We start from the raw sequence: 18778 nt of genomic DNA, 5'->3' as shown, positions 1-18778 counted from the left end.
AAGTCAGTCTAGAATAGGAAGTGTTCTGGCACTTTTGTGAGTCTGTTCGCAGACCGTGTATGTCCAGGCACTTAAATTAGATGCATATCCTCTGGTTGCACATAGCATGATCATCAGATTTTCATTAGAACCCATCAAGAGCATTTTTACAGTGCATAGACCTATTTTCCCTATTTTTGACATTTTTCACTTATTATTTTTAAGTGACTTTTGTTGGAAAGTAGGTAGGGCAATTTTGCTAAGTTAATATATAAGCAAACCAGAGTTAGCACTTTCTGGCAGAAGAGGCAGCGGGAGCACCTTGCTCAACAGGCAACTTCTCAGGAAGACTCCCACATCAGCAAGGCTAGCGTTTTTGCATCTGCAAGGACGTAGCATTTTCATCCACAGGCAGCCTCGCGTTTTGTGCACAACAGATCAGCCCCGACAGCAGCAAGACAGAACAAGAAGCCTAGCGTTTTGTAGGATATCTGGCAGCAATAGGAGGATTTTCAGCCCTACCGTTTTTGCATCTGCAAGGCCCTTCAGCGTTTTTGCAGATCTTCGCGACGGAATCTCCACAGGCACCGGCGTTTTCAGCTTTCAGCAGTCAGACTCCGCAGTAGAAGTCCCGAACCTCGCAGATCTCACCTTCCCGCAGCCGTTCCTCACGGCACGGTCAAATCCAGCGTAGTTTGCAGTTTCAGCCCGGAAAACACAGATTTCAGCATCTGCGTTTTCAGCGCGTCGTCGTCGCATCGTCGTCATCGACATCGTCACCGACATAGAGTCAGAATTCAACAGATCAAGATTTGCAGATTTCAGCCCCTTAGCATTTTCAGATTTCAGCCGTCTCGTCGTCGTCCTCATCGTCGTCGACATCATCGGCAAGTCTAAGCATTGTAGAGATTTGTGCAATCAATTGCATAGACCACTCTCGCCATTGAGAGTGGGGCCCTTGGAGGAGGGTTTTACGTCTTTGGTGTCGTATTCTCTTCTCTATCTCTCAGTCTCATGCACCTTCTTTCGCAGTGTCCATTCACTTTGTGTCCATTGCACTCTCTCATTCAAGGAACGGAAGGCTCTCCCTTCCCTACGTAAAAGGAACCCTTGAGCACAGTTCGGAGCACTCATCTTGTCACCAGAGTGTGACTACTATCTATCCTTTTTGTTGGTTTCTTTCTTATTATTTATTCATTTTCACTTTTTGGAAACACCCCTCTGGAAATCTAACTGCCCTTCATTGCATAGCTATTGTGGAACTGTTCAGAGGGAGTCCAGGCCTGAGGGCAAGAGAGCACTAAGGTTGGACAAGGACTATGGGTAGCCAAAGTGGGGTCATTGACTAGCCAAAGTGGAATCCTTTACTACAGAGGCTACATTTCAGTTCTCGGTGTGGCTGCAGTGTACAAAGAGGGTCAGATGACCTAGAAAGATACAATGGTAGTATCTCCTAAAATTTAGGGAACTACTATTTTGGACCTGAAAATGTGTTCGCGTCATTACCTCCGGAATGACAAGGGGAACATTTTATTACTCTGCCGTGAAGTCAACTGGGCAACCGGTCGGGAGATTTTTAGGTGGAACTCCCGAAAGGGGAAATAGCGTGTAAATGTGCCAAGTGGCACATTCTGTGCACTTTCCTCATGCAGGAAGAAGTGGCGCTGGTTTTAGGAGAAGCGAGGCTCATTTTCAGTCTGTCACAGGTTGAAAGCTATGGAGTGCTTCCTTTCCCTCTTATGTACAGTGCGGTGCTTCACCTTTACCTGAAATTTCGCTGAGATTGCTTCACCTTTCCATGCTCTTCAAAAGAAGGCAGTCACCTTTAGATGGACACAAAAAGAGATTTCAGCTTTTAATCTCTTAAAGGAAAAGATGACTTCAGATCCAGTCATTGTGTTGCCAGATCTTAGGAAGTCATTTCTGGTCTAGTCTGACGCTTGTGGTAGTAGCATTGGTGCAGTGCTAATGCAAGATGGCAGGGTAGTAGCCTATGAGAGTAGAATATTGCAAGGGCCAGAAAAGACTATGCAAGTCTATGAAAAAGAACTGCAGGCCGTGATTCATGCGCTCTTAAGTTGGAAACACTACCTTCCACGTGCAAATTTGGTTGTCCAAACGGATCATCAGACCTTGCGATACTTCTTGACACAGGCAAAGTTATCTGAGAAGCATATGCGATGGGCAAATATCTTGTCCATGTTCCATTTTCAGATTGTGCATGTGGAAGGCAAGAAGAACGTTGTGGCTGATGCCTTGTCAAGGAAGCCACAAATTTCAACTGTGTCAATTCCTTATCATCATGAGCTTGATGATATGTGGGAACAGTATGCAAATGATGAAGATTTTGCAAGGGTCTTCGAGCAGCTAATGGATGGACAACGTCATGAACAGTATCTTCTCAAAGATGGCTTCATGATGATGCATGGCAGATTGTGTGTCAGAAAGCCATTGCGACGCAAGGTTATGGAAGAGAGTCATGTCCCACCGTATGCAGGGCATCGTGGTATCGATGCTACAGTTAAAGCGGTTGAGACATTCTTCTACTGGCCTACAGTGAGAAGAGATGTGGATGCCTTTGTGCGAAAATGACTAATATGCCAGAAGGTCAAGTTTGACAGGCAAAAGGCACCAGGGTTATTGCAACCACTATCTATTCCAGATAAACCATGGGAAAATATTACTATGGATTTTATCTTTGATCTTCCGAGAACGCAGACAGGAAACGATGGTATTTGGACCATCATTTGCAGATTCAGCAAGCAAGCTCATTTTATTCTTGTCAAGAAGAAGATAAAGCCAGATCAGATGGCACGCTTGTTTATGAGCAATATTTTCAAGTATCATGGCATGCCACAGTCGATTGTTAGCGACTGTGATCCACGCATGACAAGTTTGTTCTGGAGAGGCTTGTTTGAGAATATGGGCACCACGCTCAAATTCTCTTCGTCATTTCATCCTCAAACAGATGGGCAGTCAGAAGAGGCAAATTCTACTGTCCTAGATCTGCTGAAGTGCTATGTGTTAGAGCATAAAGGAAAGTGGGAGCAGTATTTGCCATTGGTGGAGTATGCATACAATAATACAGTGCATTCATCAACTGGCAAGGCACCTTTTGAGATAGTTGAAGGTGGCAACTCCCATATTGCATACAAAGGACAAGATATTTGAAGCAGATAAGTATGTTCAGGACATGGATGAAATGTACAAGAAGGTCAAAGTGGCCTTAGAAAAGACTCAGGCAAAGCAAAAGAAAGCAGCTGATCGTCACCGTCGTGAAGTGGTATTTTCACTTGGTGATTGGGTGCTTCTACGCTTTGAAAAGGCAAGGTTAAAGAAGATGAAGGGCAAGGAAAGACTGTTTCCAAAGCTCAGCATGCGTTACTATGGGCCTTTTCAAGTATGCGACATAATCAATGATGTTGCATATAGGCTGAAATTGCCTGAGAGTTAGAAGATTCACAATGCGTTTCATGTGAGTCTTCTCAAACCCTATGTGGGTGATGTGCACGAAGATATGCCAGCTGAAGATCAGCTGGAAGTCGAGGAACTTGACGAGATCTTGGTCCCGGAACAGATTTTGGCACATAAAGAAAGGAAAGTGAAAGGCAAGGTTGCTAGGCGTTACTTGGTGATGTTCTGAAACTATCCACCAATGGATGCTAAGTGGATGGAAGAAGGTGAACTTGCAGAGTCACCAACTGTGTTATCACTTTACCTTGAAGCCTTCGATTTGCAACCTACCTTGACTGCAACCTACCTTGACCCCTTGAGTTTCAAAGTTACATGGATTGTCAGTGTGACAATGGCTTCTGAAAGAAATGATGTACATGGTATTTAAAGTGAGCTCAAATGAAGTACATGTTACATGAATGCTAGAGCTGTACAGATTGTCAGTTTGGCAATTGCTCTTATGGAATGTCCAAAAGTTTGGTTAGTGCTATAGAAGTGAGTATTTCTTGTCAGTTTGTCAAGAATACAGTAATTGCTTCTATTAAAGAGTACATGTGTAACTGCATTCTTAAATTGTCGGCTTGGATATGCTCAAAAGTGTTACTGGATCCAACGTGTACTAAAAGACAGTGGCAAAATGCGAAGCTACCATTTTGTCATTGGAAAGTTTGACTCAAAGCAATGGCAGAGTGCGAAGCTACCACTATGTCATTGGGACAGGGTTCACACGCACGCAATACATGTGTCAACGAGGTATTGAATACACCAGGGTTGACAATGAGCATGTATGTGTCGTACATATGTCGACAGGTGTGCGCACACCCGAGTGTTGACTGTGAGCATGTACGACATAGATGCAAACGAGGACGTTTGAGATTTCAAGAGGGGGGTATGTCACCAGCGTGTGACTACTATCTATCCTTTTTGTTGATTTCTTTCTTATTATTTATTCATTTTCACTTTTTGGAAACACCCCTCTGGAAATCTAACTGCCTTGCATTGCATAGCTAGTGTGGAACTGTTCAGAGGGAGTCGAGGCCCGAGGGCAAGAGAGCACTAAGGTTGGACAAGGACTATGGTTAGCCAAAGTGGGGTCATTGACAAGCCAAAGTGGAATCCTTTGCTACAGATGCTACATTTCAGTTCTCGGTGTGGCTGCAGTGTACAAAGAGGGTCAGATGACCTAGAAAGATACAATGGTAGTATCTCCTAAAATTTAGGGAACTACTATTTTGGACCTGAAAATGTGTTCGCGTCATTACCTCCGGAATGACAAGGGGAACATTTTATTACTCTGCCGTGAAGTCAACTGGGCAACCAATCGGGAGATTTTTAGGCGGCAACCCTGAATCGGGAAATAGCGTGTAAATGTGTCAAGTGGCACATTTTTGTGCACTTTCCTCATGCAGGAAGAAGTGGCGCTGATCTTAGGAGAAGGGAGGCTCATTTTCAGTCTGTCACAGGTTGAAAGCTATGGAGTGCTTCCTTTCCCTCTTATGTACAGTGCGGTGCCAGGAGTGATGCCCTGCACGCTACGCACTGCTCTCTCTCTCCCCTATGGCAGTATGTTATGCCCCTCTAGTGGGCTTTTCAATTGACCAATGTACAGTTGTGTGGGTTCATGCGCGATTGCCGAGGCAAGAGCCTCTTGCACAGGTACTGGATTAGCTAGCGGCTAATCCCCCGCAGGTACAGGTGATTCGAAGAGGTTTCACGTGCGAAATCTCGTCCGATTCAAAGGGCAAGTAGCCCTACAGGTGCGGGAGCTCGAGGACTTGCTACGGATGCGACCGGCACGCAAAACGGAACCCGAAACAGTGAATTACAGCCTGCTGTGTATTTTTGCAGGTTTAGGGTTTTGGCCCTAAATGGACCCTAATACCCCTAGGAGGTTCGGGGACGCGAGGGGACCGCTGTACAGGTGATCTGACGCATTTTCGGGGCAGAAAACAGAGAATTCAGCGTTCTGCGGATTCTCGCCAGGTTTTGCAAAGTGTCCGTTTGCGTCGGGAAAGTCATCCAATGCGTGGGGATATTGACTATGAAGGGTCCTAGTACAATTATGTTATCGAAATCGGGCCAGAACAGTTGAAATTCAGCCAAGATTGTGCGGGTCAGCTTGTAGGGAACCACAACTTTTATTCCCTCTTTTGAAGAATAAAGAAATACCGAAAGGGGCGCCTATTTAGGGGCCAATCTGGTGTCGGTCTTCTCATACAGGTGCAGTCTAGCAACCTGTATCCCTTTCCCCTTTGTTGTGTCTTGAAAGTACAGGTAAAGTGGGCGACAAATTAAATGGGTGAAAGCAAATAAGGTTTAAGTCTAAGGTCTACCGCCCTTTTTGAAAGTACAGGCCGGTTTCATGGTTCCATCGCTGGGATTAAATCACTTTTTCCTATAGAAGTGAGCCTTGGTCAGTTTGGGCTTGAAGACACAGGGGATCATAGACCAGACACAGGGAATTGCAATTATGGCTGACAAACCAGATGATGTGACTGAAGAGGTTTCCTCTTCACAGGGTCAACAGACACATGAAGTGGGTGAGTCTTCAAGACCACCACAGACGGATGATGATATATTCAGGACCCAGTTGGCTACTGCTGTGGCTATGTTCACACAAGTAATGCAGAACCCGAGGTTTTTAGCCTTTCTGCAACCTCCTCTTCCGTCTCAGCAAGTTGGGTCACTGGATCATATTCAGAATCCTGTTAAGGCTCAAGCACATGTGATTCATACTGCAGAATCAATGGAAACACCTGTACACTTGACGGAGACCATGCAGTCTCCAAAACCTGTGCCTATGGTGCAAGAACAGGTGGCTGAAATGCCAGTTTTTCAAGCTGTACCAGTTCAGCCAGCCATCTTTCAGCAGCCTATAGCTGGTTCTAATGGGCAGGGAAGCAACCTACAGGCTATGCAACAAGTCTTCCCACCACCTTCAGTACATCGTGGCTATTTTGGAGGTGGATCAGTATTCCAGAGCATGGCTGGTCATGCACCTGGAAATCAGTTTTACACGCCAGGAACAGTGTTCAGGGGTGCTCAAACAATGATGCCTAACCCCATGTGTGGTGTCATGGGCATGCAACCAAGGTTTCAAAGCACTCAGGGCCAATTTGGGATGCCACAGACAAACTTTGGTATGGCTGGAATTACAAATCAACAGCCAAATATGGCATATCCAGGTTAACTTAATAGCGGCCAAGGAACACAGATGAACCCTAATAGTGTTCCCATGTTTCAGGCACTTCCATATGACAACTTAACGCCGCTGGAGAAGCCAACTCTGTACAAAGAAGGTGGCAAAGGTGTGACATTCACGACCTTTACAGGGTTTGATGACAGGAAGAAGGCTCTCTCATTCCTCCAGCAGTTTGACAAGGCCTATGCAGGGGGAAACTCTACAGAGGCTTCAAAGGTCGGCAAGGCAGCCACTTTCTTGACAGGGAATGCGGGACAATGGTGAACAACTTTATTGCTTCAAAGGCAAGCTCCGTCCACATGGATTTACTTCAAGCAGATTTTTGCAGCAGCATGGTTATCTGATGACTTTGAAGCAGATGTCATGACAGAATGGCACCAGCTTAATGCTGCTACTTGCAAGAATCTGGATGACTACAATCGGAAGTTTTGGAAAGCTCTACTTCCAGTAACTTCCTATAGGTTTGTGCCATTGTTAGAACAGATTGAAAAATACTGTTGTGGCCTACCCAAAGGATTGAGAAAGTACTGCACGAAGACCAAAACGCAGCTCATCGAGGTAGCAAACACTGGCAATGGTTTGCTCAAGGGAGAAGATTGTGAATTTAATACTGGCGTCAAGGAAGGATCAGCCAAGAAAAATTCAGCGAAGAAATACGTTCCCAATGAGGTTCCTAAAGCGACTCAGGAGCCAACCAACGCAGGGAAAGGCAAAGCTACGGCTGAATCAAAAAAGGGACCAGCAAAGAAATGGAAAAGACCTTTTCCTCGCAAGTCGGAAGAGCAAAAAAAGGTCCTGAGGTCAGAGAACAAATGCTTTATCTGTGAGCAGCCTGGCCACATTGCTCAGAATTGTCCTCAAAAGAAAAGGCCAGCTGATTCTGAAGACAAGGAGGACAGGAAAGGAAAGAGGCCCATGGCTGGTCTAGTGCCAGATATGGTGGGCGAAGCCAAATTCAGATGCAAGTGAGCTTTGCAGAGCATGGGGAAAGGTCAGGGATCAAACAGTGCTTATCTTCTTTGATCCAGGTGCCAAAGCCAACTTTATTTCCCTTGATCCAGGTGCCAAAGCCAACTTCATTTCCCCAGAATTGGCTTCAAAGTTGGGAATCAGACCTGAAGAGATGGGGATACAGCAGAGGCAGGTTTGGCATGCCCTGGCCATACAGAGGCTGTGACACCCATCATCGGAAAGTTGCGTCTACATATCCAGTCCTATGTAGATGCTGAAGAATTTTACATCATGCGATTGGACGGATGTGACGTGCTGCTAGGCATTGCTTATTTGTTTCGTGTACAGGGAATCATGGATGCCTACAACAAAAAGATCACTGTACAGAGCAGGGGAAAGACTCACATTCTGGATGTAAAGCTTAAAGGGGAGTCTATTCCCACTGTATCAGCTTCTGCTATTACTTCTGTAATGAAAAAGCATCTTTCTGCGTACTTGGTTTTTGCACGTGAAGTATCAGATTGTGATGAATCAAATTTATCTGTGTTAGATAAAGAAAGGTCAATGTTTTTACAACAGTATAGTGACTGTTTTTGCGATTCATTACCATCTCAATTACCGCTAGAGAGACCCGAGGACCATGCAATAGATTTGGTGCCAGGCAGTAGCCCACCAAATAGGCCTACGTACAGGGTTAGTGCGGCTCAGTAGAAAGAGATAATGAGCCAAGTACAGGAGCTGTTAGAAAAGGGGCTGGTTCAGCCCAGTTCATCTCCATTCTGTTCTCCAGTGCTGTTGGTGCAGAAAAAGGATGGCTCATGGCGTATGTGCATCGACTACCGTGCACTGAACAAGAATACCATCAAGAATAGGTTCCCTATACCTAGAATTGATGATATTCTAGACAAATTAGAAGGAGCAGCTATGTTTAGCAGGATAGATCTAAAGAGTGGGTACCACTAGATCCGCATTAGATCAGAGGATGTGCACAAGACTGCTTTTTGAACGACGTTTGGCCTTTACGAATTTTTAGTGATGCCCTTTGGTCTCACAAATGCTCTTGCTACGTTCAATAGGATGATGGACATAATTTTCCGTCCACACCAACAGTTTGTTGGTACATTCTTTGACGACATGATAGTCTACTCAAAGAATGAAGAGGAGCATAGGCATCACTTGGCCATTGTGTTCAAAGAGCTACGCAGCCATAGGTTGCTCATCAATGCAAAGAAAAGTGAATTTTTTCTGGAAGAGATTCACTTTCTGAGACACATTGTTTCAAAGGATGGTGTCAGAATGGATCCTGCTAAAGTTGAAGCGATCAGGTCATGGCCAGATTTGAAGACGGTGCACGATGTCCGAAGCTTCTTGGGACTATGCTCCTATTACAGAAGGTTTATCCGAAATTTCGCTGAGATTGCTTCACCTTTACATGCTCTTTCAAAAGAAGGCAGTCACCTTTAGATGGACACAGAAAGAGGTTTTAGCTTTTAATCTCTTAAAGGAAAAGATGATTTCAGATCCAGTCATTGTGTTGCCAGATCTTAGGAAGTCATTTGTGGTCCAGTGTGACGCCTGTGGTAGTAGCATTGGTGCAGTGCTAATGCAAGATGGCAGGGTAGTAGCCTATGAGAGTAGAATATTGCAAGGGCCAGAAAAGACTATGCAAGTCTATGAAAAAGAACTGCGACGTAAAATGCAGCAGATCTCTCGTGTAAAGCAGGCCTGAAAACGCAGACCTCAATGACGGCGATGATGGACAACAGTGGAGCACTCGATGCTGGCGAGGGAATGGCCGAGGGAGGCTCGATGGGCTGCCGAAGAAACGGACCGCAATGGAAACACGCAAAGCCAGATCCGAGCCGCTTTCCAACGAGGGAGATGGGCTGAAATCTGAAAACGCTGGCTGATTTACTGGGAAGAGGAGCGGTAGGGCTGGAAACAGGTAACGCTGGGTGATGTTGTCCAAAAATGCTAGCTGTTCTGCAGGGCTGAAAATGCTAGGCCTGAGATTTGCAGAAACGCTGGGCTACTTGCTCCTTCTGCTAGCGCTCTACAATCTGTTGGAAAACGCTAGCCCTCTTGGTCCCTTTATAGGTGAAATTTGCAGGTTATAAACTTTTTTAGGCTTAGGTAGGGCAAACTGTTCACCACACCAAACAAATAAATCATAAAAATGATTTATTAAAAAGTTTGGCCAAGGGGGTCAGTTTTGGGTGAAATTTTCACACATTGTCCCACCTGGAAATCCAATCATCGCAGGGAATGGCTCGTTGGATTCCTCTATTCTAGAACTACATGCTCATCATGTCAGATGCCCACCGTAGTGTAACAACATCTGTCAAAATGCGTATACAAACCATTTATGCAATAGGGTTCTAAAACCGGAAAACCTAATTGAATGGACTTGTCCAGACATGCTGGTCGTGCTAACAGGCTCACAAAATTGCCGGTACTAATCCTCCTAGGATTCTAGACACTCCTATTAAGGAAGAAGGGGAAAACTGGCTCTGTACGATAAAGCATGTCCACGTAGCACACAGACTCACGTGCCGTCTCCTCCTGCTTAAGGTGAGGTATTGGTACCGAACTCCATGCACGCCATAAGATGGTCTCGATGAAGGTCCTTCTAAACGATGTCCTACATGTCGGCTTGGAAGAGAGAGGCTTGCTTCGGTGTTGTGGAAATTTCCAAAACACAAGGATGGTGATGATGCATCTACTTGCATACAATGGATTGCCTCTTGGATCAACAATGCCCTTGTTGGTTACCGACAAACGATAAACTTTACTGTCCCAACTCGGATGGTGTGAATGAAACTGCAAACCGCATGGATGCTCGTAGAGCGAGTGGTTGATATGCAAAGGCCGATGTCTACGAAGGGTACCGGCTAGCCTATGCTACTCCTACGCGGGAAGATTGGCTAGAGCAACGTCGAATGGGAGATGAAGATGGGTATGTCCTTTGGAATGCCCACGAACCATGACAAGCCTTCTGTATGATGTCTCATGAAACTGCCACGTAACTCGTCAAAGATGGAGGCTCGTCTTGGGGCTTTGACTAGATTGCTGTATGATGGAAGCTCCGGATGAATCTTTGTCTGTGCAACAGATGTGGCTGCGAATGTAGGCTCACGATGCTCGCGAACTCTCGCGGTGGTTGCCTCGGATTAGAACCCTTTGGCTCCGGATTGATGGCTACCGATTACTAAGAAGATGCAGATGGTGTGGACCCGATGTGCTGCCAAAGATGTGTACAAATCAATGACGATGCAATGTCTCTTCTGGGATGATGGAATTCTCCAAGCAGATGGGAGAGATGGCTGTTCAAACAATGCCAAGATTCCAAAACTAATAGGTCTGAATGGCGCCTTCCTTTGTCGTAATAGGCCACTAACAAATCTTGATACTTGCAATCAACATCTTCATGTTTCCAATGCATGTCTTCAATGATGCAATCTGTCATGTCAAAGAAGCTATGACTGCAAATATCCATTCTAGGATTTCTTTATGTCGAGATGGTCGAGCGCGCACACCAAGTCAACCCCTCGCAGGCGCACGACAATTGTGACCCCCGATATATAGTGTGTGCATTTCCTATGCTCAAGGTGCATGGTCCTGAGCGCAATGGCAAGTACTGCAGTCCCCTGAGTGAGAGAAGCTTCCTTGCTATGGCGTATAGATCTAGCATATCCTCGAAGCTGAGGTGATGAACCCCTGAAATCGGCTCTGAGTAGAAAGTGTTTCCACTGAGTAAGAGCATGGATAACTGCCAAAAGCTCCTTCTCATAAATGTATGCAACCCGTTTTGGTCTCAAATGGCTTTTGCAAGTCTGGCAAAACCAACAATGGACCAGTTGTCAACTTCTCTTTGAGAGTCTTGAAAGCTGCAATCTCAGATGGTCCCCATGAGAAAGGAACCCCTTTTTCTGTCAAAGCATGTCAAAACCGTTGGTAGAAAGACCACAAATCCAAAAAGCTTCGAACCTCATGCACATTCTTCAAATCTGGCCAATCTTGGATGGTCTCAACCTTGGCCGGATACATTTCGACACCCTCCGTAGAGACATGGTGTCCCAAAAAGTGGATCTTTGGTAAGAAAAACTCGCTCTTCTTCCCATTAACCACCAACTGATGTTGCCGTAGTGCTTGAAAAACCTATAGCAGGTGGTGTCGATGTTCTGCCTCATTCTTGGAGAATACAATGATATCGTCGGAAAAGGTGCCCACAAATGACTTATTCTCTCCGAAAATCCTGTCCATGATCCCATTAAACGTTGCAGGAGTATCCGTGAGATCGAAAGGCATCACCAGATACTTGTACAGGCCAAAAGGCGTCTCGATTTGGTGTCTTATAGACATCCCCAGGAGCTATTCAGATCTGATGATAACTACTCTTCAAGTCAATTCTACTGAAACAAGTAGAACCCTGAAGTCTGTCTAGTATATCATTGATTCTGGGTATAGGAAATCCGTTCTTGATGGTGATTTTATTGAGAGCCTTGTAGTCAATGCACATTGTCCTAGATCCATCTTTCTTTAAAATCAACAGCACTAGCAAACAATAAGGTGACGTATTGGGCTGAATGAGACCTTTCTCTAGAAGCTTTTACACTAGATTCATAATTTCCTCTTTCTTCTCTGAATCCTCTGATGATCTATCATCCGGATCCCTCGATTTATTCTCTTCATTGGAAGACTCTTGCCATGTTGAGATGGCTGCTCTCCTGACCATAGGATAAGTCAGTGAGCCGGCATGCATCCCAAAACCTTGCTTAGTATGTCCCATAAGTCTTTGAATAGAGTCAGACTTCTCTTTTAGACAATAGTCTCGAATCTCTGCTGGCAAACCACAACAAAACCGCTCAATGTGGTCTTCCGAAACGAAGACACTGGCAAACAAGTATCCCAAAACCTCTGGTAGTGGTCAGTTCTGTGAGTTATTTTGAAGTGAATCTCCGCTGTGTCGCGGAAGAATCTTGACTTGGGGTGTCCAAGTTTGTTACAATGGTATCAGAGCATGGACGATTTCTCTTCTACCGGGAAATTCGATCCCTTATTTTGCGACACTTATCGATTCCAAAAAGAATCAGTTGACTTCTTCTACATCCGCTGACGCGGGAGGAGATCACGCAGAATATTTAAACGAATTAACAGAGAAAGAGTACGGGCCACCTCGGCCTACTCAGTATGAACTTCTAGAGATGCAACGTCGATAGCAGGTTTGACGAGTGCACAAAATAGATGATTTAATTTGCGAAGGACCCTCAGTTTGCAAAATTTTTGTCTCAGCAATCCATCACTAAAGTACACACTCAATGGCAGAAAGCCACCGCACCACCCATCAAACCGGCAATCAAGAAATCTCCTTCTGCGAGCAATTGAAAAAGCGTAAGAAGGGGACTGACTACCCTAGTTATTGTTAGAGTGTGCTGTACAGATTGTCGTATTGTTTGGTTGGCGTCATCATCCTCTTCTCCGGGATTCACATCTTCTCCAGATTACCAGGCGTGTTGCATTTCTTCCTCGACAGCTTCTCTGCATCTGTTGTTGAGGGGGGTGTTAGATTTTCTTCATCTCCAGATGCTTTGCACACTGTCTATAGGCTCCTCACTTTCACGTGCATTGGCCCTTGGTTGTGGGTTGGCCACCCGTACACCTGCTGCACAGGGATCTCATGCACATTTAGGGTTGTTTCAGCACATTTCCCACTTAGACCTGTTTTGGTCACTTCACATTTCCCCATTTATATTGGAGGGTCATTTATTAGGTAGGGTGATTTATTAGGCATTTGCCCGACCTACCCTTGTTCTCCTATATATAGGAGAAGGGGTGTCCTCTTTTCCATAGTCTCATCATCGTACATGTTCGGCATCTGGAGTATATTGGCTTGCCAGCCTTTCACCATCTCTCTCTCTCTCTCTCTCTCTCTCGTGCCATTGTCTCTTTCTCTCTCTCACCTTCCGCTGCATACTCTGACAATTATTTGGTCTGTCAATCTTCTTTTGCATCTGCAAGAAAGAAGAAGCGTGTACGCTTTGAGGGACTACCCAGTTCTTCTTCTTCCTCTTCTATTGACAGTCCTCCTAGCTCTTCGGACTCGAGCGAGGAGGGCAGAAAGGGCAAAAAGGGAAGAAAAAGCAAAGCTTTGAAAAGGGCAAGAAAAAGGCAAAGAAACTGAGATTCCGACCAGTTTCTGATAGCCCTAGGAGGAGTCATCCTCTGACAGTTCGGACTTCGATGACCATATGTTTTATGCAAAGAAGAAACACTTCTACAGAGCCAACCAATATGACTTCCTTGAAGACGAGCAAGAAAGCAAAAGAATTTAAAGGTGGACAATCGATAAAATTTGAATCCTTTTCTGGATTCCGAGATGCTCCGAGGGCTTTGGCCTTCATCTAGCAGTTTGACATAGCCTTCTCTGGAGGGCATTACTCAGAGCACTCCAAGATTAGGAGGGCTGCATGTTTTCTCAAAGGAAATGCTCGACCATTGTGGTCCACTCTTCTTCTGAGGAAAGAAGCTCCAGTCAAGTGGTTGGAATTCAAAAGGCTCATTATTTCTTCTTTGCTGACCCGAGAGTACGAACGGGATATAAGAACCGCTTGGAACCATCTTTGGAGGACCAAGGGAGATTCTTTGGGCGCTTATTGCGGGAGGTTTTGGGACTACCAGCCTCTTCATTTAAGAAGGTCACCTTTAAGGAAGAGATTGAGTGGTTTTGCTGCGGACTCCCTACGGAGATCCGAGATTATCGCCTTGAACAAAAGTCAAATTCTATTCAAGAATTAATGGGTCATGCGAACCGGGGTTTCTCGATACATTCGGGAAATTTGATTTACCCCATTGATGAGATCTTGACCCAGAGAACTCGACTGACCTCCAACAATGAAAGTAGAAAGAAAAAGAGTTCCCAAGAAAAGAAGGATACACGACCCCGACTGACTCTTCGAGAAAGGGCTAACTATATCAAAGAGGGAAGTGTTTTGGTTGCGGGGAACAAGGGCACATCTCCGCCAAGTGCCCCAAAAAGGCACAGCAAGGACAGATTGAAGACAGGCCACAGAATTCGAGAGCAACGGAGGAACGTGGCAGAAAAGGCAAGATGAAACAGGACTGGTACTAGATTGCATGGGTATTGACTCAAGCCTGATTGATAGAACTTTGCTGAGCTTGGGGCAAAGTGAAAGATCAAGAAGCCCTGATTTTCTTCGATGGCGGAGCCAAGCCCAACTTCATTTCACCTGAATTGGCGGCGCGGCTCGAGATTACATCCGATAGGATGGGACCACCAGCAGAGGCAGTTCTAGCGACGCCCGGACGGCACATAGCCATTACACCTGTCATTGGCAAACTTCGTTTGCATTGTCAAGGGTATCTAGGGCACGAGAGCTTTTACATCATGCCTTTGGAAGGGTGTGACGTCCTCCTAGGAGTCTCTTTGTACCATAAGAACAACGCCGTGGTCGACTATCGGGCAAAGAAAGCGACCTTGACGAATGAAAAGGGCGGAAAAATGGTACTTGATGTAAAGCTGAAGGGCGAGTTCGTCCCTATTGTATCGGCTTCGGCCATTTCCAAATTAATGAAATCCAGTCTCTTTGTTTACTCGATCTATTTGAAAGAGTTAAATGATGAACACAGAACGAACATCTCTGAACTTGACAAAGAATGCCAAGATTTTCTCCACACACGCTGATTTTTTCTCTAGGGGCCTGCCAGGTGAGTTACCCCCATCTTGTCCTGAGGATCACACCATTGATCTGATTCCTGGAAGCACACTACCGAACCGGCCACCTTACCGTGTTAGCCGAGCCCAGAATGAAGAGATCATGAACCAAGTGAAAGACCTCCTGGAAAAGGGTCTTATCCAGCCGAGTACTTCACCCTACTGCTCTCCGGTGTTGTTGGTATTAAAGAAAGACGGATCTTGGAGAATGTGCATGACTGACCTCAGAAGACAAGCCCTCCCATCAATACAAAACCAAGCGGAGCACTCCTCTTTGGGCTTAAAACACAGCCAGTCTATCCAACAACTAAACCACAGGTTCTAGTGGCCGTCAAAGCTGAAAACAGAGCACGTTTACCCCTAGAAAATGCTGCCAGAAACTAGTCTGAAGAAGGTGCAAGAGAAAACTTCTCTGAACTTGACAAAGAACGCCAAGATTTTCTCCACACACGCTGATTTTTTCTCTGAGGGCCTGCCAGGTGAGTTACCCCCATCTCGTCCTGAGGATCACACCATTGATCTGATTCCTGGAAGCACACTACCGAACCGGCCACCTTACCGTGTTAGCCGAGCCCAGAATGAAGAGATCATGAACCAAGTGAAAGACCTCCTGGAAAAGGGTCTTATCCAGCCGAGTACTTCACCCTACTGCTCTCCGGTGTTGTTGGTATTAAAGAAAGACGGATCTTGGAGAATGTGCATGACTGACCTCAGAAGACAAGCCCTCCTATCAATACAAAACTAAGCTGAGCACTCCTCTTTGGGCTAAAAACACAGCCAGTCTATCCAACAACTAAAACACAGGTTCTAGTGGCCGTCAAAGCTGAAAACAGAGCACGTTTTTCCCTAGAAAATGCTGCCAGAAACTAGTCTGAAGAAGGTGCAAGAGCAAACTTCAAGGCTGAAAGTGGAGAACGGATGGAAATTTCAACCCTTCTCCAGAAGGGAGTGAAAAAAATGCAGGTTCTAGGGCCTCTCCTGCTGGGTGCAGAAACTCCGGTTCTAGGCCTCTCCCGCCGGGTGCAAAAACTCAGGCCCCCGCGGCCCAAGTGCTGGAAATGTTAGTCACACATGTAATGTGAGTCCCTTATCGGACATAGTTATTATCAATCAATTTACCAAAAAGCCACTACCTCACATTCTTCTGATTTTTCTCTGGTCGTATTCTTGCAACTGGATATGTATTGAATGATTTTTTTGCTCTCTACACAGTGATGAAGAAGCTTTGACCAATATACAATGCCCACAGCATGTGGAATTGCGTTGGCAGACTGAAGTTAGCTCTAGTGTGTATGCTACTCCTCTGGTCGCTGATATCAACAGGTGTGTTTGTGATGCTCTTATATTTTGCACTAGTTCATGGCCGCCGTTATTGGTCAAGATGCTTCATGAAGTCTATCTCTTAACTTGGTACTTGATAAATGTAAGCATGTAGTTAGCAGTGATTTGTAACTTGAATTTGGCATTTGGATGAATTTATTCGGTCTTCTAGCGATGGCAAGCTGGAAGTAGTGGTTCCTTCATTTGTGCACAACATTGAGGTACTTGATGGCTCAGATGGGGAGAAATTACCAGGTATTTGTTTTCTTAACAAGTTATAAGGTAACTGAAAGTTCTCATCTCACACAGCAAAATTCGTTTCACTGCAGGGTGGCCAGCATCTCATCAATCAAACCTTCATTCAAGTCCTTTACTTTATGACATCGACAAGGATGGTGTTCGAGAGATAACTGTGGCGACGTATCATGGAGAAGTACTTTTCTTCAGGTGATATTTGGCTGGACAACTGGTATGAACCTGACCAGCAATAAATTAACTCAAAGTGAATTTTATAACCATTTGCACAGGCCATCAGGTTATCAGGTACCAGATAAGCTTGTTCTCCCAAGGGAACGTGTCCGAAAAGATTGGTATGTTGGCTTAAACAAGGATCATGCAGATCGGTCTCATTCTGATGTGAAAGATGAGGGCCTGAAGTCCAAGGGTTTAAATCAGTCTTCCTCCAATGGTATGCTTTTGTTTGTACGTCCGAAATTGTTAATAGAATGAAAATCTGAAGTGTCACTACCCCATTTTTTTGGTTTGATAAAAACTGTTGATTCCCTCGATCACCTCTCCCATAAAAGTTCAGCATATTGTAAAGGTTTGGTTAATTTCAGTCTGCCCCCCATCTTCTGTAGTCTGTAGATGATGTGTAGAATTGAACTTTATGGGAGTGCTTATCTTCAAAATATGTTGCCAAGGGGGATTTCTATTCCAAAGTGATTCATCTAAGCATTTCTTGGTTATGCAATCTAGATGATAATTAGTAACCAGTAACGAATCGAGGCATTCCTTGGTTGTCAAAATTTGAAAGATAACTAATGGATCCATATCATGTGACTTATTGTTCTTCTTCATGAGGGAAGTCTACTTGCTAGCCTGATGATAATTTGTACTTGTATGACTGTGGTACACACTATAGGTCCTTGGGTCATTCCTGAACAGGAAATTGTTGTAGCAAGTTTTACTGCCTACCTTTGACACTTTAAAGAAAGGAACCATTGCTACTCATGCCTTGCTTACCGAAACGGCATTTTCAATGCTTGAGTTATGGCTTGAATTTCACAATGACTTGCATAGAAAGGATTTTGAGACTTCAGTATAACCTGTGTCTCAAATCTCTAGTTACATTGTGCTACTATAAACAAGAATCAAGTGATGTTGGTGCTCTTAAGTGATGGCCATGTAGCTCAACAATAAATGTTTGAAATTCTCTTTTGGGAGCGCAAGTTTTTAGCATGAAATTTAAAGCTTGATAGCATGCGAAACTGATCACATTTACCAAGGTCTTCTAGAATAAGCATTCACAACAAGATCAAGTTTACCTGGTACGTCAGTGGAAATGAAAGTGAAAATTGCGAAAGAAAGTCATAAGCATGGGAGAACCAGGTTTCCAATTTTTTGAGGGGGCATTAATGGAGTCTGATCGCATTTGTATAGCTACCCCAAATTTCCTTGGAAACCAGATTTCTACTCTCATAAGCTGTTGGCAATGTGGGATGGCCAAGTGTGTGTCATAAGACTTTCTTTGAGTTAAAGAAGAGGTTTTCCTCACCATCCCTTGAAATAAATTTTTTCCAAGATCATGCAGTGACCCTATGGGGATTGAGGATTTTTGTAAAATGTCCTGCACGATAAGAGAGACTGGTAGACCTTCAAAGGTTATGGGGTTCTTTTATCTAGTTTGCTGTAATCTTGAGCTCTTCAGGATAGGTAATGGTCTTGCACAATAAGAGAGACTGGTAGACTTTCAAAGGTTATGGGGTTCTTTAATCTGGTTTGTTGTAATCTTGAGCTCTTCGGATTATATAGCCTACGTAATGATTTTCCTGCATCTTTTTCTCTTGTACTAGGCACCCATTGTTTCAGTGATCACACATATCCCACACAGTACCAGCTAGTAGCACTCCTATTTTCAT

The 18778-nt window shown here is 44.7% G+C and overlaps 1 protein-coding gene across 2 annotated transcripts in view; it reads left to right on the top strand.

The window, feature by feature from the left end:
• The window catches only part of DEX1 (defective in exine formation protein (DEX1)), a 125519-nt gene that overhangs the window by 40571 nt on the left and 66170 nt on the right, over nucleotides 1-18778 (top strand). For both annotated transcript variants that reach the window (XM_086487781.1, XM_086487784.1), the window contains exons 3-6: nucleotides 16530-16640; nucleotides 16810-16892; nucleotides 16967-17084; nucleotides 17165-17325. In XM_086487781.1, coding sequence (XP_086343907.1) covers nucleotides 16530-16640; nucleotides 16810-16892; nucleotides 16967-17084; nucleotides 17165-17325 — 473 coding nt within the window. The remainder of the gene's footprint in view (nucleotides 1-16529; nucleotides 16641-16809; nucleotides 16893-16966; nucleotides 17085-17164; nucleotides 17326-18778) is intronic.

The sequence above is a fragment of the Adiantum capillus-veneris genome, chromosome 2 (genome assembly GCF_014529385.1).
Source record: "Adiantum capillus-veneris isolate H3 chromosome 2, ASM1452938v2, whole genome shotgun sequence".
Classification (NCBI taxonomy): domain Eukaryota; kingdom Viridiplantae; phylum Streptophyta; class Polypodiopsida; order Polypodiales; family Pteridaceae; genus Adiantum; species Adiantum capillus-veneris.
This window is presented reverse-complemented; position numbering and strand designations above follow the sequence as displayed.